The 25967-nt window shown below is 41.4% G+C and overlaps 3 protein-coding genes and 1 non-coding gene across 7 annotated transcripts in view; 3 read left to right on the forward strand and 1 right to left on the reverse strand.

Annotated features, from left to right (window-relative positions):
- RABGAP1 (RAB GTPase activating protein 1) overlaps positions 1-4485 on the reverse strand; it is an 83485-nt gene extending 79000 nt beyond the window's left edge. Inside the window, exons 1-2 of the mRNA XM_048052158.2 lie at positions 4345-4485; positions 2695-2837 (exon numbers count right to left, since the gene is read on the reverse strand). The gene's annotated coding sequence lies outside the window, so the exon portion shown is untranslated. The remainder of the gene's footprint in view (positions 1-2694; positions 2838-4344) is intronic.
- ZBTB6 (zinc finger and BTB domain containing 6) lies at positions 83-3888 on the forward strand. Its single transcript, XM_048052403.2, has one exon. It carries the CDS (start codon positions 231-233, stop codon positions 1515-1517), a length of 1287 nt encoding a protein of 428 aa, XP_047908360.1. The 5' UTR covers positions 83-230; the 3' UTR covers positions 1518-3888.
- Positions 4486-4522: 37 nt separating the features above from the next.
- The window catches only part of RC3H2 (ring finger and CCCH-type domains 2), a 29655-nt gene continuing 8210 nt past the window's right edge, over positions 4523-25967 (forward strand). For 2 of the 4 annotated variants that reach the window (XM_066980571.1, XM_066980574.1), the window contains exons 1-17: positions 4524-4683; positions 12407-12703; positions 14093-14210; positions 14667-14900; positions 15830-16005; positions 16951-17151; positions 17529-17661; positions 17902-18020; positions 18307-18419; positions 19030-19338; positions 20140-20354; positions 21450-21877; positions 22338-22508; positions 23673-23828; positions 24774-24987; positions 25181-25265; positions 25795-25876. In XM_066980571.1, coding sequence (XP_066836672.1) covers positions 12473-12703; positions 14093-14210; positions 14667-14900; positions 15830-16005; positions 16951-17151; positions 17529-17661; positions 17902-18020; positions 18307-18419; positions 19030-19338; positions 20140-20354; positions 21450-21877; positions 22338-22508; positions 23673-23828; positions 24774-24987; positions 25181-25265; positions 25795-25876 — 2985 coding nt within the window. In that variant the 5' untranslated portion in view covers positions 4524-4683; positions 12407-12472. Of the gene's footprint in view, positions 4684-9507; positions 9591-12406; positions 12704-14092; positions 14211-14666; positions 14901-15829; positions 16006-16950; positions 17152-17528; positions 17662-17901; positions 18021-18306; positions 18420-19029; positions 19339-20139; positions 20355-21449; positions 21878-22337; positions 22509-23672; positions 23829-24773; positions 24988-25180; positions 25266-25794; positions 25877-25967 lie in introns of all 4 variants that reach the window. The other 2 variants (XM_066980572.1, XM_066980573.1) reach the window with 2 other exon arrangements.
- LOC125181935 (small nucleolar RNA SNORD90) lies at positions 17325-17440 on the forward strand. The gene has a single exon (XR_007160610.1). It is a non-coding gene; the product is annotated as a small nucleolar RNA SNORD90 (small nucleolar RNA).

Genomic DNA, 25967 nt, shown 5'->3' on the forward strand with positions numbered 1-25967 from the left:
GGCCGGGGCGGGGCCGGGGGAAGCGGTTCCGGCGGGCGGGCGGGCGCGAGGGCACCGGGAGCGGCGGGGAGCGGCCGGGGAGCGAGAGCGGAGCGGGGCGGCGCGGCCGGAGGGGGGCGGGCGGCTCCGTGGGGCTGCGAGGCCTCGGCTCAGCCCGGCCCGGGCGTGCCCGGTCCGGTCCCGTCGGAGAGAGGCGGCCCCGGTGCCGGCGGCCCCCCGGGAGCGCCGCCATGGCTGCGGACTCGGAGGTGCTGCACTTCCAGTTCGAGCAGCAGGGCGACGCGGTGCTGCAGAAGATGAACCTCCTGCGGCAGCAGAACCTCTTCTGCGACGTCTCCATCTACATCAACGACACCGAGTTCCAGGGCCACAAGGTGATCTTCGCCGCCTGCTCCACCTTCATGCGCGACCAGTTCCTGCTCAACCAGTCGCGGCAGGTGCGCATCACCATCCTGCAGAGCGCCGAGGTGGGCAGGAAGCTGCTGCTCTCCTGCTACACCGGCGCGCTGGAGGTCAAGAAGAAGGAGCTCCTCAAGTACCTCACCGCCGCCAGCTATCTCCAGATGGTTCACATCGTGGAGAAGTGCACCGAGGCGCTGTCGAAGTACTTGGAAATCGACGCTTCCATGGAGAACGGCGGCCAGGCTGCGGAGAGGTGCCATTCTTCAGACACGGAGCTGAGAAGTAGGGACGATGTTTTGGATAAAGATTGCGAAATAATCGAGATTTCGGAAGATAGCACGGCTAATTTAGAATTCTCCATTAAGGAGGAAAATGGGGATGTCTCGCAGCCTGCAGCACAGAGCTTGGACTCGGAAAGAAAGGAAACAAAAACCCCGGAAATATCAACGGTTGAAATAGGATATAAGGATGACGAAATTTGTATCTTCAGGATGGACTCTGTGAGTGTCCCTAGCGTAGAAAACGATCACTTTCCTCAGCCTTGCACCTCCTCTAAAACAAACTTATACTTTCCAGAAACCCAGCACTCCTTGATAAATTCTACGGTTGAAAGCAGAAATACCGAAACGTCAGGAAATCACTTGCAGGCTTTTGTCAATGACAACCCAGAAGGGACTTCGAGTCTGATGAATGGGTTTCAAAGTCTGGATGATTCCGGTAATTCATGGCGGCACCAATGTCCAAAGTGTCCGAGGGGATTTCTGCATCTTGAGAACTATCTTAGGCATCTAAAAATGCACAAGCTCTTCTTGTGTTTGCAGTGTGGTAAAACGTTTACACAAAAAAAGAATCTCAACAGACACATCCGGGGGCACATGGGTATCCGCCCCTTCCAGTGCATGGTGTGCTTGAAGACGTTTACTGCCAAAAGTACCCTCCAGGACCACTTGAATATACACAGCGGTGACAGGCCCTACAAGTGCCATTGTTGTGACATGGACTTCAAACACAAGTCTGCTCTTAAAAAACACTTAACGTCTGTTCACGGGAGGAGCAGCAGCGAAAAAACAAACCTGAGTGCTATTACAAAAATTAAAATAGACTATGATGAATAGATGGATGGCTGTGGAGCTGGGTTACACCAAATGCTCCCACCTAGTGAAACTCTAGATGTTTAACAGATTCCCACATAATGGAGAGAAGGACAGATATGTGACTGGTGAGCAAAGACAGGTCCTGAGAACAGCGATCTTGCCTGTTGCATTGAGGCTGCTATCGCTGTAAGTGTTCAAAATGCGTTTACTGGTTGAAAGTAAACCATAAAATAGGGGAAAATGTTTCATGCCTCTAGTATCCCTGAAGTATCTAATTTTTATGCAGCTAATCCTGTTTCGTGCTCTCTTGTTTCATGGGTGGGCACTGCCAATTTTCAGACTCTTACTGACATTGCAATAATTTGAAGCCTGAGCTGTGACGCTCCTGATCTATAATGGCTAAGGGGAGGAGATATTTGTACTTATTCAGCGAGTCAGTCGCTCCCACCCTGTTCGTGTGTCACTCACTTAGGGTGAAATCATCTCCTTAACTTGACCAAACTTTGCTGGATCTTTCACCAGAAGAAAGGCACATTCTCATACTCAAATCTGTGATATTTAAGAAAGAACATACAACAAACAAAATAAAGGAAGCTTTCAAGTTGCCTTTTGCAAATAGGGAGCTGGTAAAATAGGGAAAAAAAAGTATTGCCTTGCAGTTCCTTTTTTTTTTTAAACTGGATAGTCTCATTAGACTGACATGCATTCAGTTTTATGAATGAGTTCTGAATTGTTCTAAACTTTTGGTTGATTATTTTTTCTGTCATACCAGTGTTTAGTGCCTGTATTTGACTTATTAAGTTAGTCCTATCTGCTGAGTTACAACATTTGTCTTTTTTTCTTTTACAGATCTTAGATACATATACTAATGTGAAAACTTAAACTGTATGCTGTTACATAATAACATTTGCTATGTTCATTTTGAAAAACAATTCTTTTATATCTTGAAAGGAACAACATAGACATAGAAGTCTTATATACTCTGGTTCTGTGATACAGTAAAACAGTAACTGCGTGTGTTTGGATAGCTGTGTTTGTACTTTGTCAAAGGTCATTTCAGTTTCATCATAAGTATTGAAAGCTCTGTAATGCAGAATCTTTATCCAGTACCTGTCTTTGACTGGCATATGTTTCTTTCACTTAATGTGATATGAATAAAGAGTCAATTCAGTTTCTATTACAAGATAATGGTACTTACATTAGATTCTCTCCAATTAGCAAAAAGCAGTAGTTCTTAATCTTGTCTGTATCACGAGGGTACACTTTCCTTCAAATTTCAGAAGTGCTGCTGTGAAGTTCTTGATGAGTCCGGAAGTGTGACGCTTGTGCTCCATAGCTTGGCTGTTTTGAAAATAAAAAACAACAATTTTTAATGTCGATTAACAAGTTTAACTTACTTTACTGTGACTATACCAGTTGTTGTTTGGGGTTTTAGTTATCAGTTATGTGAGGGGTTGGGTGCAGTTTCCTGGTACTACCTGTAATGGGAACAATCAGCTATGCCAGCGTTAGCATTGTCATCATGTATTAGAAACTTTCATTGAGGAGATTTTAAGAACTTGCTTCACAAGGTGTTTTTTAATCTCTTAATTTGATATTATTCACCACTTAAAGTACGTATTAGTTGGACTGTAATATTTGCAAGTCCCAGTTCATAGTAGGCCTTATGTGTGTGTATGCCTTCCTCCAATATCATGGAGTCAAAACAGGCAAGTACTGTGTTCTGAAGCTGAGTGGGCCACCAGTGCGGTATTCCTTCAAAAATTCACAAAAAGTTTAACTTGTTTAAGTTTTCTTGTGAGTGATTCGATTGTATTGATCTGTTGGAAAGTCAAGTCACACGCATGCTAAGTCTGCCTACCTGGGTGTCTGTATGAGTAGGGACAAAAAAGATGCACCCAAGGTAAGTAGCTGTGTAACTGGATTAAAGTCACCTGTTTTATCAAGTACTTTGAGCATGAGGCCCTGCCTTCAAAATCTCTGTTCTTACTTAACGTTAAAAGGTGATCATTGGTTTTATTTTGGTGATTTTTATCTACAGTAATTGTCATGCTGAGATTTGGGAGCCATCTTGTTTACAGTGCAACTGCCTCACATTTTGGGGAAAAAAAGCATTTCTGAGCAATGTCTTTTGTTTGCATTCATTAGACTGTCACTGTCAGCCTTTTTGACCTTGTGATTAATATTGAGTTTGCTTGTTTTTCACAGAATGCCATTAATTTCTGGTTCTTAATTGCATCAAAATTACGAGCCTGACCTTGAAAAGCATGCTAATACCCTGCACTCACCCTTCCTGTATTTACAGGTATTAACTTGGGTATATGTACAGGTTTGTATGTAGCTTTTCCTTTGTGTCTACATTCTTATTTTAAATAAACTTCTTTGTCCTTGAGAGAGGTCATAAAACAAGGAAAAAGTTTATTTCTCCCCCACACCCCAACCTTTTACGCCGGGCTGCCATTACCCTTCAATAAACGTGCAGTTATGGGACAGATTTGGTTCAGCTGTGCTTACATTTGTGCTGTGCATACTCACTTTTGACAGACGCATGATTATCATTGGTAATCAGACCAACGAAATACAAGGAATGATGAAGTGTTCTCAGAGGCGTGTGAAGGGTATTTCCCTGCGTCAAAGGGAAAACAGAGGCCGACTTTTGAGGCGCACCTTTGCGGGGAGCGGGACTGTGAGGTTTTTGCCCCGCTGCTGTGCTGTGTGTGACCGTGAGGGGCAGTCGTGTGGGGCCAGGGGGGTTCCGTGAGGTGCCCGCAGCGACCCGGGGAGCGTCGTGAGGGAAACATTTTGCGCCCGCCTTCACACGGAGGGCCTTTCCCGCCCCTCTCCGTACCTGTAACCGCCAGCCCCCGTCACAGCGCCGCAGGAGCCGCGCACACGGCGCTGAGGAGCGGCGCCGCCATTTCGCGACGCGCCGCCGGGAGGCGCTGCCGGCGGCCGCTCTGTGGTGCCGCCCCCTCCCCCGCCCCTCCGCGGTCACGTGGTGCCGCGGCGCTCTCGCGAGAGGGGCGGGGCGGGGGCGGGGCGCTCCCGGCTGTCAGCGCGATGAGGCGGCGCCGCCGGGGCCCCCGCCGCTGCCTCCGCCGGGCCGCGCCGCGCTGCCCGCCCCATGGCGTCTGAGAGGCCGGCCCGGCCCCCAGCTCCCGGCCCCGCCGCCGCCCGCGCCTCGCAGGTAGGAGCGGGGCCGCTTCGCCTGGGCTGGGCCGGGCCGGGCCGGGGCGGCGGCGAGGGAGGGGGGGGACGCGGTGACCCGGCGGGGCCCCGCCCGCACCCCCCCCCCCCCCCCCCCCCCCCCTTCCCGGTTCCCGTCGCTGCGGAATCCGGGCCCCAACCGCCGCCCTCCGCCCCCCCCGTGAGGCGGCGGCGGCCATTTGGGGGCGGCTGCGGAGCGGGGCCGGGCCCGGGGCAGGTGCTGGGGCCGGGCCCGCGGGCGGCGGCCTCGGGGAGCGGGGTGAGGCGGAGCCCGCCCGCAACGGCCCCGGCACGGCCCCGGCACGGCCCGCGGAGCCCTCAGGTGCCGGGGGGAGCGGGAGCCGCCCCCGCGGCGCCTTGCTGCGGGTAATGGTGGAGGAGCCGCGGTGGGAGGCAGGCCCCGGCCCCGCGTCGCCATTCGGGAGCCTTAAATAAATAAATAAGTAAATAAATAAATAAATAACCGCGGGCAGGAGCGGCGGGGCTGGCCCCGGGGGGGCCGGGGGCTGGCAGCCAGCTCGGGGGGCCGGCCCCTGCCTGCCGTGAGGTAACGGCACGGCCCCTTTGACAGGGCTCCGGCGTCGGCCTCCGTCCCCTCGCTGTCGTTAAACGCCCGCTGAGGGTTTCTGTGGGGAAAGGTGGCTCTGATCGCAGCTCCTGTAGTTGCTCTTCATGCCCGTCACAGCCGTGTCACAGTGCTGGAAAGAACGTTTAAAACAAGCCTCCGATTCACACGTTGTGAGCTTGTAATAGTGGCAGAATTTTCATTTTCAGTAAGAACGTACAATTTAAATCTCCCGAATCAAAATGCTGTTATTTGCCCTTTGCTCTGTGTTAAACATCTGTGGAATTTCTAGAAATTGAATCGTGTATTGGTAGCACAGGTATTACCCTGTGAAGCACTAAATTCTCAATTTCTGTAATTAATCACTTTCCCAAGGGCTGCGTACGTTTTTAATGAACTTTTTCTTATATCTGCAGCATGGGCAAAGCTTTCCCCAAGAAAAGGTTTCTTATTAAATCACGTTGCTGTCTTGTTTGAGGTCATGGCCGTTTCTCTCACAAATATTAAATTCTAACAATTTTACCGACAGTTCTTGGGATATCCTGAACTTAAGGCATGGCGTTGAATATTCATCTTCTTTTATTTAATGTTTTGCTGGTTTGCAATATTTACAGTGTCTGGAGGGTAATAGATAGTAGCGTTTATTTTGCCAGGTGTATGATACCAAAGCTTCCCCCAAAAAAATGTAGTTCTCTTAGCGGAATGAATAGAAGTGGGCTCTCTTTACTGGCTGGACCTGATGAAAGGAATAAAATTTATATCCGTGGGAATATTAAGCCATTCTGTACAAATTTAAAAAGGCTTTCTGCCCCTTATGGAAACCCTCTGTTTTCTTGCTAATGTCTCAGAAAGGAATTAGTATTTCATTAAAATTATAATTGAAAAATGTTAGACCATGGAACCTCTTTTGTAAATTTATCGTTGAAGCATTGCAATGGAGATGGTGTTTAAAAAAACAAACACCCCAAGGATTTGAAAGACCTGAGGAACTAAGCCACACGTGAGAGTCCTCATTCTCTGAAATTACTCGTGAAGAATAAGGAATCCTTCAGCATATCTCTTACTGGAGTAATTGCGTCAATGTGGATCTGCTTAGGAACAGATTCCCTTAATCTGCCTTTGGTGCAAGTTCAACCAATTTTGGTGGCAAAGAAAATTGTTTGTTTATTTGCCCTTCAGCTAGTTCTGAAAAGGCGATACTGTTACAGGAGCTGAATTCATCTGGAGCTTGTGGCAAGGGCAAGCTCTCCTCTCAGTGACACCTACAGAGCACAAAAACCCCACGGTGGCATTACATAAGTATGTAGGAAACTTAAAATCCAGTAGCAGGACTTCTGCTGGCAGCACTTGAACAGGAACGAGCAGGTGTTGGCTGCCAGGGATACGCCGACTCCAGTGCTGAGCAGGGTGGGGAGATTTACATCGGAACCGAGTGAACTTTGGCCACCACTAAGTATCAGCGAACCGACGTTTCTGTTGGTGAATTGTGCTGCTGTTTGTTGTGAATTATTCTTCAGCCACGCGTTTAGGGAGGGCGAGGCGATCTGTTTTAATTTCTTAAGCTGGCTAGTGAAGCATCTGGTGGGCGTTTTAGCTAAACGTAGTCTAGGTGAAGTTACAGGTTCAGAGATGTCACCAGGTCGTCTTTTGGTGATAACTTTTCTGGAGTTGAAGCTAGGCTGTAGTATTCCCAGTACCATTAATGTTCAGTGGAAAAAAAGGATTGAAATACCGTCTCCAATGGTCGCTAAAGACTTTCCTTCATATAGAATCTGATGTGATATGAAGAGATTTACCTGTGACAGATTTTATGGAATGTAGAAATAAGTAAGTCTGCTCTGCAAAGAGGATTTATTTTAATTTCAAGTCATCACCGCTGAATGGTGTAAAGCTATTATGAGGGTAGCCCTTTTCTAAGCCTTTAGTGAAGCTAGTTTTGTAGATCTGTAGATGATGGCTGCTGAAGAGAAACGAACAAAAGATTCTAGCCTTTGCAGAGAATAATGCCAATAACATAATTATGTGGGCACTCTAATTTTTTGACCCAGGCAGGATGCTTTCAGAACTGCCTAACTTGGGAAGGAAGGCTTGAAAAAGTTGGTCCTTGCAGTGCGAGCAATCTGCATAAATGGAACGTTAAAATGGAGATCTTTAAAAAAATAAAAAATAAAATAAAAACCATGATATTTGCAGTCAACATTAAGAGCAAGTCAATATCAAAGACTATTTCATTTAGAGATTAAAAATCAATTTATGTCTGAGATTTGGGATTAAATCCACAGTGGGCTGTACCACCTTTGTTTGTGAAAGCTCCATATAATGAGCCGCCGTAAGTTTTTTAAGATTTTCCTTCATTTGCAGAGAAGACCCTCCTCCATTCAGCCCTGTCCATTCTCATACAAGATCTGCTTTCGGCACCGTCCGTTGCGGGTGTTCCACAGGGGACCCGAAGTGGCAGGCCAGGGCAGACCTCACGTGGTGCTCCCAGGCTGCTGGTCAGAAGCTCGGCAGCTCCCAGGCTGCTGCTCTTTTTTCTTTCCTAGGCGTTTGCCCTGGCTGTGGGGAACTGAGTTCAAGCCTTCGACCTTTCCTTGACCAGGGCTGGTACTTGCACACCCTGTGCTTTGGTAAATGCCCTGCCCTGGCGGTGTGCGGCCTTGCAGGGGAGCACCTCGGCCTCGTGTTGAGCTTGGAGAAAGGAAAGCAGTCGTAGAACGAGACGTGTGCTCACCGTGCCACCCAGGAGTTGGGGCACCTAGCTGGGGAGGAGGCGCTGGCTTTTTTCTTCCTTGCCCGACGAGCTACACCTCGATTTGGTGCAATGGCTGGCTGGTCAAAATGCACAAAAAATCTTTAAAATGAGGAAAATCCAGGTGGAGGGGCTGAAATTGCTCTGTCTCAAGGCGTGTGTGTTTGGCTGCTTTTTTGGAAGGTGGAAATGTGGGTTAAAAGCGTTTAAAAGGAATTGGGTTTGTATCTCTGTGTGGGTGAGAAACCTAGTCAGTGAATTAAAATGTAAGGCACCAGCACCGCTACCTGAAGCGTGTCCCTTTCTCTTCCTGTGTAATGGTCGGCCTCCTGAGGTCGTTAACGTCTGCTGTGGAGAAGTGAATGGCTCCTGGTGTGAGGGCTCCCAGCCCTGGATACGGATAGACTCCCAGATAAAGCGCTGGCATCAGAGTTTCTAATTAGCTAGCCCTGAGCCTGCTGCTCAGCGCGGTGCCTCGCTGTCCTCACGGTTTGAGTCCTGTTCTGAGCGCCAGGCGTTTGTTGCTGTTCTCCACAGATCCGCCCTGCCTTCACAAAGCCAGAGGTCGCCAGTGGCTCTGCGACAGGGCAAACGTTGGAGTTCCCGCAGAGTTGTCCCAGCCCTGCCTTCCAAATGGTCCTGCGCCGTAGTGGGCAACATGGGCTGGTGGGGGCTGGGTTCTGGCTGGCAGGCCAGGCAAGTAAGAGCAGGCAGAGAGCTGCTGCGTGTGGTGCCGTCGCCTGTCCTGAGATGTGTGTGGACCTGGACCGGTCTCTGGATATTGACTTTTATGAAATGTGAATGCATTTCAGATGTGAAGCATCCCTGTCGTGTTTACGTGAAAACTGCCCAGGGGTCCCAAGGCTCCTTTGGGAGGGGAAGATGCTGACAGAAGTACGGTCACCCAAGCTTGGCTTCCCTAGGAAGCCAGGCCTACGTGCTGCTTATGGGGCTGCTTATGGGGCCGTATCGAAAGGTTGTTGAGTCAGTACGATGGCTTTGATTAGTTGCAAAGAGTGTCATGGGATTAGGATTAGGTAGCTAAAAGTTAATGTAAAATAACATCCGAATCTTAAAACTTCCGTTATGTGAAAGTTGTACCGCTGCGTGAGAAAAGCTTTGGGGCTTCGCACCTGCTCCCCCCATCCCTGCTTTCAATTCCATCAAGCATCCTGTCTAAAATAATGATTAATCACTGACTTTCTCCTGATTGTTATTATGCTCCATTGCAACCTTTACTGCAATGGGAAGAAGTTATTGTGTTACAAACAAAATGACTCAACTGTAATAGTTTTTATTTATTATGTAACTTTGAACTTAGGCACTTGTGTTTTTCAATTTGTCATCTGAGATTGCTCTTAATAGTAATAGTATAACATTTATTGGAGTGGTAGTATGTAAATATATTTTAAGTAAAAATTACCATTTCTTTTCAAAATCTTTACTTGTATATTTGGCCAGTTTCTGTATCAGACATTTCTTTTTTGCAGGGTGCTTCAACTTTGACAGGGAAGAGAAGCCTGGTGTTGTGTGCTGACATAGCGTATCTGACAGAATGAATAGATAGACCAAGGTGAATTCTACGGAGTATATTTTCCATTTTTTAAAACACAACACAAAAAAACCAATGCCACTGATTTCTCATTCACCTTCTTTATTGTGTTTCCTTCCTTGTCTTTGTTCAGTGTAGAGCACTGGAGCAATTTGTTCTTCAAGAGAACATCCCTGAAATGTGTTGTTTTTGACAAGGAGCAAGAGTCAATTAAACATGTGGCTTATGCTTCTTGTAGAAGTCAACATGATAATTAGTAGATGTGAGATTGTTTTCTTAACACACTGGAGTGCAAGAATGGCAGGATATCTGGCATGTTTAATAGAGTATGGAGACTTCCTCTGTCTATGGCTGCTCGAAGTTTTCAGAGTTCAGAGCTTTCCCCAGCTGTTGGCTGATTTAATTAGACTTTTTCCTGTCAAGAAATATGAAGGTCAACACATGCTTAGAAGAATCTGTCATTTATGATGATTAAATACTCAGAGACAGATCTTCAAAAATCAGTGGTGCTCTCTTAAAGAATCTGTTTTGTTTCAGTTCTGAGCTGGCCTGGAAAACAAACAGCTATATTGTAGAAGCTTGTAAATAGAGAGGTGGCTGTTTGTGCAAGGCTCTGAAGTATCTGTGGAAACTGAATGTGGCTACTGTGTCAGAGAAGGGATTCCTGCATTCGAGTTAGTTAATGAGTGGTGTGGAAATAGAGACTGTTTATTAGGAGGTTGTCAGTGCCCAACAGCATGTTAGCAGTGGAGCTGCGTGCGTACTGGCCTTTCCTTCAACTTTTCCCTCTGTGAGTCACGGTGGCAGCACACTTCCCCATGTAGCCTAGGCCGTGCTGCTACCTGCGCTGTGCAGTCAGCTGGCTGGAAAGCCACTGAGAATTGTTCTAGGTCAGCAGTAACGTTGCGTTAGTACCTTGATGCTTCTGGTAACGCTGGCAAAAAGATTTAAGGACAGTGTTTACTGCAAGGCTTTGCACTACGATTCTGTGCATCTCGTCCTGCCGTTTTGGTCGGGAAGCTGGAGGAAATGGTGGGATTCTTTACCGAGGAATTAAAAATCTTTCCAGGCATGTTGGCTCATTGTTTGTTTTTGCAATTATTTACTTGTCGTCTGCATTTCCTTGGTTAAAAGACACGTGTAGCAGTAGCGGATTAAAGATGAGTGCCTTTTTCACCTCTGCAAGAGCTTTGACTGTGCTTTTGTAGAAGTTGGATGAAAATCTATTTTGTCCAGTGGATGTGAGTATTCTGGCTGATGCTGCAAGCATTGTCTCAGCAGTCTGGCTTTGGAGGGACAGGTTCAACTTTCAGTTTTTGTTTTACGTTTACTATGGGAATTCATTTGGGGAGGGAAAATCTCTGCATAATATTGAAAAGCTCGCTGAGATAAGGACATCCTGTACAAGTATCCTGTTACTTAAAGGCCACTGAATGTTCGTAGTACTAAATAGGATTTCGAAACAGATGGTCATAATTAACATAAAATACATCCACACATCAAGTCTATTTGGTGTTCTGGTAATTATTTCAATGGTCCGATACTTTAGCATTAATTAAACCGTAGCACAGCCAACAATGGGATCGCAGTGACAAGTCACTGAATTCAAATGCAGAGGGGAGAGCTCAGCTTCCCTTTTTCCATCATTGGAAAAGAAAAATAGAATTCTAAACGTGTAATTAAAACATTTGTGTATTTGCATTTCTAACAAGCTGCTAGGGTAGGCTTGTTCATTGCCTTGAAGTGAACTAACTGGTCTCTGGGTTGCATGGAAAGTCAACATCGCGGCACATTGCAGGGAAGGGTGGGGCTGCTCAGCTCATAGATGAAGCTGTGAATGTAAATCTTCGTGCCGAAAGCTTTAGCGTGAGCGGTTTCGATGAACTTCTTAGGCCTGTTATCTTTTCCGTAGAACTTAAGTTATATAAAATTGTGTATCTTTCAGAACAATTTCTCTGTTTTTTCTCTGGAATACGCTTATGTAAAAAAATTGCATGATACTGCTAGACAGAGTACGGTGCTGATTTTTGAGACAAAAGACTTAATAACAAGCCAACTGAAGTTGTTGCTTGCTTTATCATAAGTGTTGTCCAAAATGCCTGGATTTTCAGTATATCGGGTATTTTCTTTCAAGCTTACTGAAGTGGAGTCGCGTTGCTGTCAGGTAGAGATGTGAAAAGCAACATTGAACACCGATATCTCTGCCTGGCAGAAGAGCCCTTTGGAGGGATTCTCAGGACAAAAGGGGAAATGGCATAAGAGAATCATAAAACTAATCTCTTGCGCTTTTAGTATCTTCTTATTCTCAACAGAAATGCCTTAGAGAAACAGAAAATGCTGCTTTAAAAAAGTAAAAGGCAGTGTTTAGTTTGGTGTCTGATTAAATCCGAATAAGAACTTCAGAAAGAAGGGATTGCTCTACTTCAGATGAAAGCACGTAACGTTTTATACTCCCTCATTTTTTGTGCCGTCTCCCCAGGCCCATTCTATAATCAAGGAACGTTTTCAGCGTTTTGAAAATTTGAGTTTAGGTGGGATTTATTCATGCTTACACACTTTCTGAGCCAATAAATGTCTTCCTTTTCCTCCGCTAACGATGTATGTAATCCCATGAGAAGAACTTTAGTGCCGTTTATTGTGAATATGTTTACATTTAATTTCTGGTAGTCTGCATTGATTCAGTTCATGAGCCTTTTTCGTAGAGTTATTAAAATAAAGTTGTTTTTTTGACATAAGGATTCAGTTTTATTCTGTAAAATATTGAAATTGTATTTTTATTAAAAAATATTCTAAATTATCAGAAGGCATGTTTTAAATAATCTGTTATTCACTTACAGCTGCCAAAACGTAGTACAGTGAAATAATGGTCTGCTAGCCTGCTAAACAAGTGTCCAGCTTCCACAATGCCTGTGCAGGCAGCTCAGTGGACAGAATTTCTGTCCTGCCCAATCTGCTACAACGAGTTTGATGAGAATGTGCACAAACCCATCAGCTTAGGTTGCTCTCACACTGTCTGTAAGACCTGCCTGAACAAGCTTCATCGCAAGGCATGTCCTTTCGACCAGACTGCCATCAATACAGACATCGATGTGCTTCCTGTAAACTTTGCACTCCTCCAGTTAGTTGGAGCCCAGGTATGATTTAAGCAGCTTTTTGTTTTGCCACTCCATGTTATTAGCATTTACGTGCAGTACATGTGCTGATATTTTCCCCTCATTTTAGGCTGAGAAATGGCAAGGCTTTGACTTTGTGGTATGTTAAAGTCCATGTGTACCCTAAAAGGAACCACACCATTTTCAGAACCATCCGTTTCTCAGGAAACGAAAACATATTCTAGTTGTAAGCTGATTTCTGGTGTAAAAAGGCTCTTGAACTTTGACTGTAGAAAAATGCCTATTAGGGTATAAACAATTATCTGTCACTAGAAAAGCAAGCCTGCAGACTGCACTCGTTCATTCTAAATTTTCTTGCAAGGAGTCTCATTTCTACATGTCACATGTTCGAAGTAGCTAGCTGTTCAACCAAGTTCCAGAAATGTGTGTGTAATTTTTTTTAAATATGCATGATGGCTTTTCAGTTGCATTTTCAGATACTGGCTAATCAGGCCAGGAATGTTCCCTGTGCTGTCTCGTAGCAGTGGCAAAACAGCGATTATATAATCAGTACTGTGCGTTATGGGGACTAAATAAGTCTGTTCACCTTATGCTGATTCATGTGTTTTTTCATTTTACGCTGGTTATAACACCTAGGTGATGCAGTAAGGACGCTTTTTTACTTTGCTTTTTAATGCCTTATCACATGCCTAGACACAACTATTGGTAATAACACTATATGTCAGTGTTCTTGTTTCTCAAATTCATCTGTTCCTTTCTTTTTTTTTTGTTTCTAAATTTGTGTCTAGTCACTGCCTTGATCTTAGAACGTTTGTTTTCCTGGTGTCCTAACTTCTTGCTACGTCTTTCAAACAATTGACTGTATTGTGACTAATGTTCCTTCTATTTTCATAGTCTGACCTTGTTAATCCACTTTGAGTTTTTCCACCAGTTAAGTTTGCTAGTTCTTCTCTTTGAAGACTTCAAAGCTATTTGTATGTCTATGTGCCTTTGTGCTTAAATTATTTTTTTTAACTTTGTTTTTGACTTTTTCATACTGTATTCTTGCCAATTTATTATAACTTCCCTGTCTGTAGTAAATCATGCTGGTCATCTCACAAATCTTGTGTTCTTCATTTATCTGTTAACTACATTCTCATGAGGCCTTGGTTATTGTTTTTTTTTATCCTACCTTTGTTCTTCATGTGTTAAGTACTAACAAAAGTAATCTTTCATTACCATGATTTTTGTCTTTAGTCCTTTCTGTTATTCCTTATTGCATTCCAGACAACATGGGTGGGTCCTGTCTTCTCTAAAAAGCATCGTACATCTGCAGTGTTATGTAATTAATGGTAGTGATGTTGGTACCATCATAGGCTTGTCAGATGGATATGTATAATTTTTTCTACCCTCTCCCTTGCATTTTTGTAGGTACCTGATCATCAGACAGTAAAGTTGAGTAATGTAGGAGAGAACAAACATTATGAAGTAGCAAAGAAATGTGTTGAGGATTTGGCACTCTACTTAAAGCCATTAAGTGGAGGAAAAGGTGAGTTTCTCCTGAACAGCAGAATTTTGATGCAGCAGATTGGCTTACTTTTAACAGCATTATGTTTTCAGCACTGATTTTAGGCTTCAGTGGGATAATTATCTCATTTTCATAATAAAATTTCCCCTATGTCTTTAAAAGCTTATTCACACCTGTGACACTTGGTTCTTAATTTCAAGTTTACTAAATACTCTTATTTAATAATATTTCCATGTACTAACTTTGTATTAAAGCAGAACTTTCCTCAAAGGAGGGGTTTGACGTCAATTTTAAGACTCTAATTAAAATTCTTTTTGATAATGAGTTACCCAGAATTGCCCAAGAGAAAGGAAGATACCTGTGATTACATTCAAGTCCTAGAGACATACATATACTATTAGACATTTTTGTTTGCCTTGTTTAGATTAATTTGCCTGATAAAAAGCAGTAGTTTACCTTTTCTTTCCTTCCTTGTAGGTGTTGCTAGCTTGAATCAGAGTGCACTGAGCCGTCCAATGCAAAGGAAGCTTGTGACACTAGTGAATTGTCAACTGGTAGAGGAAGAGGGTCGGGTTCGAGCTATGAGGGCAGCTCGATCACTGGGAGAGAGAACTGTTACAGAACTGATCTTGCAGCACCAAAATCCTCAGCAGCTTTCTGCCAACCTTTGGGCTGCTGTCAGGGCACGGGGATGTCAGTTTCTAGGGCCAGGTAAGGTAATTGCAGAATCTGCAACAGGCTATGTTCAGCTGTACCTTTTCTTAACACAAAAACATTCCTTGGAAATTTCTTCTGTGCAGCTGAAAGTGCAATTACTTCTGGTTTTCAACTTTAAGCTAAGAAGAAAGGGAAAAAAAAAAAAAAGAACTACAAGTTAAGAGAATCTGCTTTCTTGAAAGGTTTGGGGTTTTTTCTGTCTTATTGACTGTTCTTTGAAATGGTGAAGAATTATTTCAAAACTGGCAAAGAAGAGTAAATAAACATGCTTTCAGCACAGCCTGTAATGCAGTGTAACTAACATAGATTAGTTGTAATGCTGCCTGTGATCAGAATTTGATAGAAAACTGCAAATGTTCTCTTGTTCATCCAGTAGCTGTAAGAACATTCAACCTAACTTTAATTGCAGCATACTTTATTTTTAAATTTTATAGTGATGGTGTTTCTATCTTCAATACAAACAACAAGGTCTTAAAGTATGCTGCAAAAGTAAGCACGGAGATGAGAAGGAGGTTGTGTTTAAACTGGAAGTAATCCTCTCATGATTCTGATAATTGATGATAGCATTGCTGTGCTGTTCTCATATTCTATACAGCTTCATGGTGTAGCGTTGTTGAGATGTCCAAAATGACAAAGGCTACAAGACTACACAGTAGAGAAAAGTATAAAAGGTGCACCAATTATGCTTTTATTACTGAAAATCAGTCTTAGCTCTTTAAACCTGCTGTGTTTAGAGTGGTTCTAAATGCTCCTAAATTTCTTAAAATATGTGTGCAAAGCTTTTTTTATGATTAGTGAAATAAAGTAATAACGAATTATATTCAAGATAATTCATATGTTCCTACTTAGGGTGTTAATATATGATAGCCTTACTGTTTTTTGGCAACATATTTCTATTCCTATCTTATATTTTTGTGTTAAAGCTATGCAAGAAGAAGCACTGAAACTTGTATTACTGGCATTGGAAGATGGCTCTGCGCTCTCAAGAAAAGTTCTGGTACTTTTTGTTGTGCAAAGGCTAGAACCAAGATTTCCTCAGGCCTCTAAAACAAGCATTGGCCACGTTGTGCAGCTACTGTATAGAGCATCATGCTTTAAGGTAAAATACCTCAATTAACTTCAAAATATTTGAAGTTTGTTACTGTGAACTAGTGCAATTCCAAAGAACCCTTCCTGTGATTAATCTTTCATCTGTAAAATGTTACATAAATTCAGTTTCTACACATTTGAATAGTGTAGAATATATAGCATAAAACTGACATGAAGTAGTTTAAGAATTGAAGTTCTCTGCTAAAGGAACAAATAGTCACATGTGGAATTAGCTGGAATCAATTCTGGAATTACCACTCTCATTCCTAATTGCTGTTCTTCCTCTGGAAATTCTCTCCTAAATACAGAGGCATGAAACATGACACTCCCAGCCTGCTTCAGGAAGAAGTAAAATATTGTCATTTTTGGCTTTGTTTATTTTTTGTTTGTTTTTGAATCACAGTTAAGAACACGGTTATCGTAATATCTAATACTTAATGTCACTAAACAAACATGAAATCTGTTACCACCTTTTATGACAACTGTCTTAATACTTATAGTGGCCTCTCAGGTAAATATTCTACTCCTTAAATGCCACTATCTTAAATTTTTTCTTCCCTTGTATCATTTAAGTCAATTCTAGAGTCTTTCTTGTTTCTTTAAGTCATCGTCTAATGCTGGGCAGCACCAGCTACTGGTAGAACTACTAAATACCTTACCATATCAGATAACTGATTTGTGTGTTCTGTGACTTAAGATAATCTGATTGGCTACTAAGTTGGAAGTAGTGGAGTTGATATCACAGTTTTTTTACTAGTGATCCTGTAAAATCTTGAAAAGCTGGTTGTTTTGCCTGTGTGCCCTGCTAAGCAGATAATCAAATGGAAAAAAAAAAAAGTATAAGGTAAATATCCAGCAGTAATATACTTCTGTGTTTTGTGCTGGGTAGCTCTTTTTCTGGTAGTCTTAGAGATTTTTTTTGTTAAAGGAGTGTGTACACATCACTGTTTATTAGGTCACTAAAAGGGATGAAGATTCTTCTCTGATGCAACTTAAAGAAGAGTTTCGGAGTTACGAGGCTTTGCGGAGAGAGCACGATGCCCAAATTGTTCACATTGCCATGGAAGCAGGACTTCGAATATCACCAGAACAATGGTCTTCCCTTCTTTACGGTGACTTGGCACATAAATCACACATGCAGTCCATTATCGACAAGGTTTGTCAAAGGATGGTTTTAGTATCTTTGTAGTTTTGTGTTTGACTGTTAAATGTTATGCTAAAAATCCAAGGACTGCTTCAGTTACTTTTTTGTCTTTGGTTGGTTAAAACTAGAATGAAGGCTTTTCCTCACTGTAGTGTATTCTTCATATAAAGACATTTTGTTTTCTAGTACAGTGTTTTTTTGTGTCTTATGATGAAGCTTCATAGGGCAGATTCTGAGTTGAGAAATAAAATTTCTCTCCACTGATATTTGCTATGTACTATCTGAAGACACTACTTATTGCATTTAGGAACCAATTTAATGAAAATCTTCTTAAAATTAGTAGTTCACAGGTGTATGATGCAACACACTAATCCTTACTTTGTTTTCAGCTCCAGTCTCCAGAGTCTTTTGCGAAGAGTGTACAAGAATTGACAATTGTCTTGCAGCGCACGGGCGATCCTGCAAACTTAAACAGGCTCAGGCCTCATTTGGAGCTCCTGGCAAACATAGATCCAAATCCAGGTATGCAAATGAATCTTATTTTAAGATCTCTTCACATTCTTCATATCTAGCAAAGTAAATTGTATAAGATAACCTCCATTCTTAGTTTCAAAATTCCTATTAATTAATGTAGCGTATCATAAACTCTTTTTCAGGATTCTCTGAATTCTATCGTACTTTAGTGTTTTGGTAGAGTTGTCTCATTTATGATGCACTTAGAATTATTGACAGAGTGACAAGCCTGCTTTTTAATAATTTTAGATGCAGCATCTCCAACGTGGGAGCAGCTGGAAAATGCAATGGTGGCTGTAAAGACTGTGGTACATGGATTAGTGGATTTCATTCAGAATTACAGTAGAAAAGGACATGAAACTCCACAGGTAACTGTATTTGACCATTGTGTGCTATGTCTTAATCTACACTTCTTGAAAGATGCAACTTTGAAAAAAATAAGGTTAACTTGAAATATTTATGGCATTTTCTGTGGAATTATCAGTGGTACTGTTATCTGCTGCATTCAGGTTTTGAAAACTTAGCATTTCTGAATATGGAATACACAAGAGCTCACTGAAAAATTTTAAAACTTCTTAAATGTGTGTATTTCTATTCTATTTTTGTCTGTTTATTGGAGTATAAGTGGAATGTCTTTTATTTGTGTTTCTTAAGCCACAACCAAATAGTAAATATAAAACAAGTATGTGCCGAGACCTTCGACAGCAAGGGGGATGTCCAAGAGGAACCAACTGTACTTTTGCTCATTCCCAGGAAGAGCTTGAAAAGTGAGTATAGGAGACTCTTTTTTCCCCAATTTAAATCCAAGCAGTTTCCTTAGAACTTTGAAAATGGTTTCTTCTATGCATTTATTCATTCTGAATGGGTTCATGAATCTCTTGAAGTGACAACTTCAATGTGAAGTTGAAGGTGCAGTAAAGCAATGCCTGGAAACTAATTGCATTTTATATATATATATATATAAATTAAAATTTTATTTTATGAAACAGTGTAGGTTCAGTCTGTCAGGGATTGGTTATACGGTCCACAGGGGAGAGAATGTTAATTTTATTTTAATTAAGTAGTAAATTGAGTTATTTAGGTAATATGTAACACATGCATTTTTGAAGCTGTTCTCATGCAAATCCACTTCCAGAGAACTGCAGAAGTCAATCTTCTAAGAGGAGGTGGTCTTTGGTTACAAGGAAAATGCTGATGTTCTACTTGCAGATTCGGCCGAACTGTTGAAAATAAACGTCAGTGTAAACTCCTGTAAATTTTGGTTATGATGTTTATCTCAATCCCTATCTTTAGTCAGTTTTACAAATAAATTAAACTGCACAATAAGCATTTCTTTAATCATCTGTCTTTTCTGTGTTTGCGTACGTTTGTTCGTAGATACCGCCTGAGGAACAAAAAAATCAGTGCAACAGTGAGAACGTTCCCCCTTCTAAATAAAGTCGGCGTAAATAGCACTGTCTCGACCACTACAGGAAACGTAATTTCAGTCATAGGAAGCCCCGAAGCAACAGGGAAGATGGTGCCGAGTAGTAATGGAATAGCTAATCTAGAAAGTGGTGTTCCCCAGTTGATCCCTCGCTGTGCAGACACCTCCTTGAGAGCTTTGGAGAACACCAAGAAGGGAGGGAAGACTGGAGCCAATGGCCAGAATGTTTCGGGATCCCCTACAGAATCACTACCTGAAAAGTTGGTAACATTTTTTTCATAAAAATAACTAAACACAATATTTTGTCTTTAGATTATCAAGGCAAGAAAGCTTGTGATCAGAAATAATAGGTACAATTCTGGTCCTGGCTTCCTGTTTTTGGTGGTGCTCACTGGCAGCAGAGTTGTGCAAGATCTTGTACTGCAGTGCAGACATCATACAAAATTTGGATTCAAGCTGTCAGAGCCAGCATCAGTTGTTTTAGCTGTTGAATAGTTCTATGTAATATAAATTTGCAAATTTCTCCCTATATCTTTTATTCTCTTGTTCTCAACTGGTATATAACTTAGTATTGGGCTATTACATAAAAACAAAACAAAAAAACTAGTACTCAAAATTTGATATTTCTTGGAACCAAGAAGAATTCATGCAGTAGTTTGTTTTTTTTTTTTCCTTAAATCAAGAAAAATCCCTTTATAATAAATCCCTTTATAACCCTGGAAACCTTCCAGGTTTTGGGTTTTTCCTTAAAAATGCTTAGGTACTTCTCTATGAAACACTGAGCCTCTAAATTTTTCAAAGCCTTTGTCTTTACCAGAATACGCTTAGAAGTAGTACGTAAGCTTATGAGTATATACCAGCACCATCTATATATGCTTTTGAGTTCTCTTATGAGAGAGTCTGAGATTTGATAATACCATCAGTTTGGGGTATTAGATTAAAATTCCAGAGGAAATGACTTTACCCAACTTTTCACTATCCATAGGAGTGTGTACACAGAGAGATGATTAACTGAAATAAGTAAAGGTCTGCTTAACAATTCCTTGGTAATCCTTTTTCAGTAAAATTGGTTCTCCACCCAAGACTCCTGTAAGCCAGGCAGCAGCTACCTCAGCTGGTCCTCCCAATATTGGAACAGAAGTGAACTCTGTGCCTCCAAAATCCAGCCAGTTTGTTCCCAGAGTACCTGTCTACCCTCCACATTCTGATAACGTTCAATATTTCCAAGATCCCAGGACTCAGTTGTCATATGAAGTTCCACAGTACCCCCAGACAGGTGAGTGAGATGCACACTGAGACGATAGGTCTGAATTCTCATGTAGGTAAGCCTGCGTGTTGTGTGTTAAGAAATAACTTTGGTTTCATTTTAGTGGATTTCTTTCAGTTTTGTGGATTTCGTATCAGCTGAATGTTCATTTAGTAGAATACCGTTCCCCTGCTGAATATGGGAGGGGCCTGTAGTCTGCTTTCAGTATTGGTGATTCTTGTCTTGAGTGCTGTATATTATGCAACTTGTACCTTGATAATCCAGAACTTGAACCTCAAGGTCTCTCATCTACTTTTTCCTTATTAGCATTTAAACAGGTTTAGTTAGGCTCACTCACCTTGTGCCCTATCCATGGAGGATATCTAGAGCTGAGATTCAGACCCAGAGGCATAGCTTGCTTATAGTAGTGTTTAATAAACAAGAGAAATACCCTGCTGGATTACATGTATTATTAGGAGTGATTTTTTTTCCTGCTTTAGTCATTCAGAGTCATGGGGAAGAACAGTGTTTTCATGTATTATGACGCTCTTACCTCTTTGTATTTGCTCAGATGTTTTTGAAAGGTTTCAGTAATCTTTTTAGGTTGCCATATGCATGTTTATTAAGATTTTGTTCTAGCATCGGGTCATTCACAAGCTATCAGAACAAATGTTAGAGGTGTTCAGACAACTCTCTCCAATGAAAAGGAGTAAACCAAGTGTGAAATGGTTACTTGGAAACCTTTGAAATTATTTATTTTTAGCAGTATAGCTTTTATTTTAGAGGTGCTATTTTAACTGTGTATATAAAAAAGTGTTTAAAATGCTGACTTTTTAGTTACATAGGTAGTTAAACCATAATATCTGGGAGCAATGGCAGAGAAAGTCGGTTTTCCAGATTGGGTCATGTTAGTAAAGGGTCAGCACTGCATCTGCAAACGTGGTTGTCATACATGAAATTATACTCCATTAAAGAGATGATAGGGTCAGTAGTGAGTTTGTAGAAATGTGATGCTTCATTCTCTAAAGGTGTAATGCTTTACTTAATGCTATTTGCAGTTTTAGAAGGTGTAAAATTATGGGTCATTTGTGGTCACATTAAATATACCTTTTTCCAATTTTCAAGGATATTATCCACCACCTCCAACAGTACCAGCTGGCGTGGCTCCCTGTGTTCCTCGCTTTGTGAGGTCCAATAATGTTCCAGAATCCTCCCTCCCACCTGCTTCCGTGCCATATGCCGATCATTACAGTACATTTCCCCCTCGAGATCGACTGAATTCTCCTTACCAACCTCCTCCTCCGCAGCCGTATGGACCAGTTCCTCCTGTCCCTTCTGGAATGTATGCTCCAGTTTATGACAGCAGGCGCATCTGGCGCCCACAGATGTATCCACGAGATGATATGATTAGGAGCAATTCTTTACCTCCCATGGATGTGATGCACTCATCTGTCTATCAGACATCATTACGTGAGAGATACAACTCTTTGGATGGGTATTACTCTGTGGCTTGTCAACCCCCAAATGAACAGAGGACTGTGCCTTTACCAAGGGTAAGTGAGAGCCAGAAAGGGAGGGATTAAGGCTTTATTCTAAAGGTCATTACTGAAGAGTTGGTAAATAATTAGCATAGGCCTCCTCTGTTTAGTTGAGGTTACAGAGATAAGAAATTAGACCTGGACAAAGTTTTTGTTCTGTTTTATAAACAGAATAAGATGAGCCTGTGAAATAGATTACTGTAATCTGGATTAGGACCAGAGCCATTCTGCCTCTGGAATTCCTGTACAAGTTGATTGAATTCATTACGTATTGATTGAATACATTACATATTTTAAGATTTGATTTACTGTACATGGACTGCGTTTTCCTCCAGATCCTTGTAGGATTCTTCTAGTGATATTGCTGGAAAGTTACAGTCCCAAGGGAATACATTGTCCAAGTGTGTCTACTGCAAGTATTTACCTTTCGGTTAGAGTATGGCAGAATGAACAGAACTATCTATATTATTGCTAGGAGCCTTGTGGTCACTTGAAGACTGGTTACGATGAGCAGTTAAGACGGAAGCCAGAGCAATGGGCACAATACCACACGCAGAAAACTCCTCTTGTGTCGTCAGCCCTTCATATGGCAACACCTTCTCCAACACCACCTTCTCCTCTCTTCAGCGTAGACTTCAGCACAGAGGTGGGAAGCCAAAGAACTTCTTTATTTTCCTTTCCTGTTTCTGTAAGATGCCATTTAATATTTCTAGTAAAGATTTTCCATCTGCCATCTGTTGTTCAGAAAATGAATTTCTTCTTTTAGCAAGAGGAGAGTAGTATCTAATAATGAATACATTCAATTTGTTATTAAGCTGATGCTAAACATGATTGCTGAAAAACTTCAAAAAGTGAAGAAGTCAATTCAATTTCCTTTCGTTAAAGGAAATATAACTATATTGAACTTGCTTTGTGAACTTCACAGAGTTTGGTGTTTTTTTTGTTCTCCACACATAGGAAACAATGGTTGTTTTCCACTAAGGACCTTCCTTAACATATTCCAAATTGGCAGTACGGCATGACGAGTAGACTGAATCAACCTGCAAAAATGCTTGTCAAATCCCAGAGAATATATACCCATTAAAAGTGACAAAAGACACTGGTAGAATATTGTGTACCTATGCGATACAGTTCTGTAAGCAAGAATGGAAATCTACCAAATAGTAATAGTGTGCTTTGAGTGTGGGGGGTAAAAAATAAATAAAAATCATTCACTGTTTTCTATACATGTAACATAAATGCATCCAAGAAATTCTTTGAGAACCACTGTACCAAGCACTCTTTGCTGTAGATTACTGGTTTCACTGTTCACACTTGAGGCGTTGTACTGTAATTATTCAGAATAGGTCTTGTAAGGTAGATATACCTGAAGTCCTTCATGGGTGTATTCAAGGTATATCAGGATTTAGGTCTTCATCCAGGCTGGAGTGTTCTGAGTCGTACTTCTATCTGCCACTGGCTTCTACAGTAAAGAAAAATGCATGGCTTCCTCTGAATTAACTTACTGTAGGTAATCATGTGAAGAAACCCGCTACCAATATAGCGACACTGATTTCAGCCTCTTATCTTGGCAGGTCAGACAGTTACTTGTACTGGGAAAGCCTACCCTTCTTGGACAGCTGTCAGCTGCACTGGTTTAAAATTTGATTGTTGAATGGGTTATGCTGTCCCTGAGTCAAGTCTTGAACATGGATATACCTCCTTGGTTGACTTTTGATATAATATGATTAAATAGCAGTAAATGTCTTTTATTTTAAGACTGAATGCCCTGTTTTTCTTATTTGTTACTTATTTATTCCCTTTTCCGTAGTTCTCAGAGAGTGTCAGTGATTTGAGTGGAACTAAATTTGAGGAAGACCATCTCTCTCACTATTCACCGTGGTCTTGTGGCACTATTGGCTCTTGTATAAATGCTATCGACTCAGAGCCCAAGGATGTGATTGCCAATTCAAATGCCGTGTTAATGGTAGGGGTTTTCTGCATGTTATCTCATTAGTGTAATGATACTTACATGCTGAAGTGTCTTCTGTTTGATTAAACAAGCCTTTTTTTTCTTTTATTGATAGCTTCTATTCTTAGTATTTTAGTTTAAAGTAGCTTGGCCCATTTGAAATTGTTTGGAGTACCTCTTCTAGTTTTGTAAACAAACTACATGTTTATGTCAGTGACAGGATGTAGTGCCAGGAATAAAATTCTCAGACATCTGAAACAACCATGTTAATAACACATCTCTATAAATCAAATATGTATTCAAAATGTTTTGAGTAGAAGGTCTGTAAATTAATAGGATTCGCTGATTTTTCTTAATGTATTCTCTAATTATCAGAGTGATGGGATAAAAATTTTGACTTTTCAATCCTGTCTCTTTTATCAACTTTTTTCATCATCTGACTTCCATGAGTGGGGGAAAAAAATGAAGTACTTCAGGAAACAAAAAAAGAAATGTAGTATGAATCATGGCACACAGCTTACTTTTGGAGGGCTGAGAGCTTATGCTTTTTAGAGAAGAGATTACCCTTTTTAGAGCCTTTCTGTTATACAGTGTAGCAGGTTACCTTTATGTCCTATGTAGGACATAGAACCAAATATTATAATTTCTCAAGTCTTTTTAATACTTCCTCCTAGTACAGGGAATGGTACTGAAGGACCTTAAAACAATAGTGGAACATTTTCTGCCTGGAAATACTAGCTTGGAAAAAAAATACACTTCTAATGCTGGCAATAGCTTTCTGATGGTCAGTTTGCTGTTAAAAGGCAATAGTGAAATCATCGTGGTCCATCTTGGCTCTCTAGTGGAATTGTTTTTCATCACTGTATTCAGCAACAGTAGTCAGAAAGTCATTCGCCAACCGAGTCATATGAATGACCTCAAACAAGTCTGTGTATCTCTTTCTGTTCCTTAAATATATAGGATTTGGACAGCGGGGATGTTAAAAGGAGAGTGCATTTATTTGAAACTCAGAGAAGGGCAAAAGAAGAAGATCCTATAATCCCATTTAGCGATGGACCGATCATTTCCAAGTGGGGTGCAATCTCCAGGTCATCCCGTACAGGTTATCACACAACAGATCCTATTCAGGCCACTGCTTCCCAAGGAAGTGCAACTAAGCCCATCAGTGTATCAGGTACAAGTACAGGCTTCCTATTGACAACGTAGCATATATCACGAGCATTTCTTCTTGTTTATATTTATTGCAGCAGTGAAGATGTAAAGAACTAAAACACCTGTATGTCCTACTTTTTAAGAACAGATATATATATATATATATGTATATATATAAAGATAAGATAATGCAAACATATTTTAAATTGTTATAGATTATGTCCCTTATGTCAATGCTGTTGACTCGAGATGGAGTTCGTATGGCTCAGATTCCACTTCATCAGCACGTTACGCAGAACGGTATGGACTTGTCCTTGGTATACGCAGTTAACAGTGTTTTCTATAGCTGGCTAATGTTTAATATCCCTGAATGTAATTTAAAAAAATAATTACTAATAGACCTTCTTAATTTTTAAAGCAACAGATTTTTTCTACCCATTGTAAAGCCTTTGAAAAACTAAGTTAAAACTTGTGTAGTCTGTAATACTAAATACAGGTAATAATACCAGATTACTAGCAATGTTACTCTTGAGACACCTAATCAAAGAATTAGTCAGGTACTGCCAAGCTATCCAAAATCTACGTCCAAATCTGATCTTGACTTTTTCAAGTTTTCTTGCCGCTTCTTACCAGTAAGGATGTTTGCTTCATATGATGCTTTAGGGTACTGTTAATATACCCCTTTCCTCCCTTGCCATGAAGATGAAGAGCTTGTTACCTTAGTCATGTAGTTTGTCCAAAAACCTGATATTGATAGACTGTTTTTTTTGTGTCCTTTGATTTAGAAAACTTGCTTTTAATTCCCAGTTTTACCTTCTTTCTCTTAAAGGGACAGATTCATAGTTACAGATCTGTCTGGTCACAGAAAGCATTCCAGCACTGGAGATTTATTAAGTATTGAATTACAGCAGGTAAGATCAGATATACCATGTGCTTTAAAAAAAAATTTTATTTTTACCAATTTATTCTTGGTATAATCTACAGAAAACAGTGCAATTAGCA

Source organism: Anser cygnoides, chromosome 20, assembly GCF_040182565.1.
Source record: "Anser cygnoides isolate HZ-2024a breed goose chromosome 20, Taihu_goose_T2T_genome, whole genome shotgun sequence".
NCBI classification, from domain to species: domain Eukaryota; kingdom Metazoa; phylum Chordata; class Aves; order Anseriformes; family Anatidae; genus Anser; species Anser cygnoides.

What these genes read in the sequence shown, in the direction of transcription:
- ZBTB6 (XM_048052403.2), top strand. Translation starts at nt 231, where the DNA reads ATGGCTGCGGACTCGGAGGTGCTGCACTTCCAGTTCGAGCAGCAGGGC.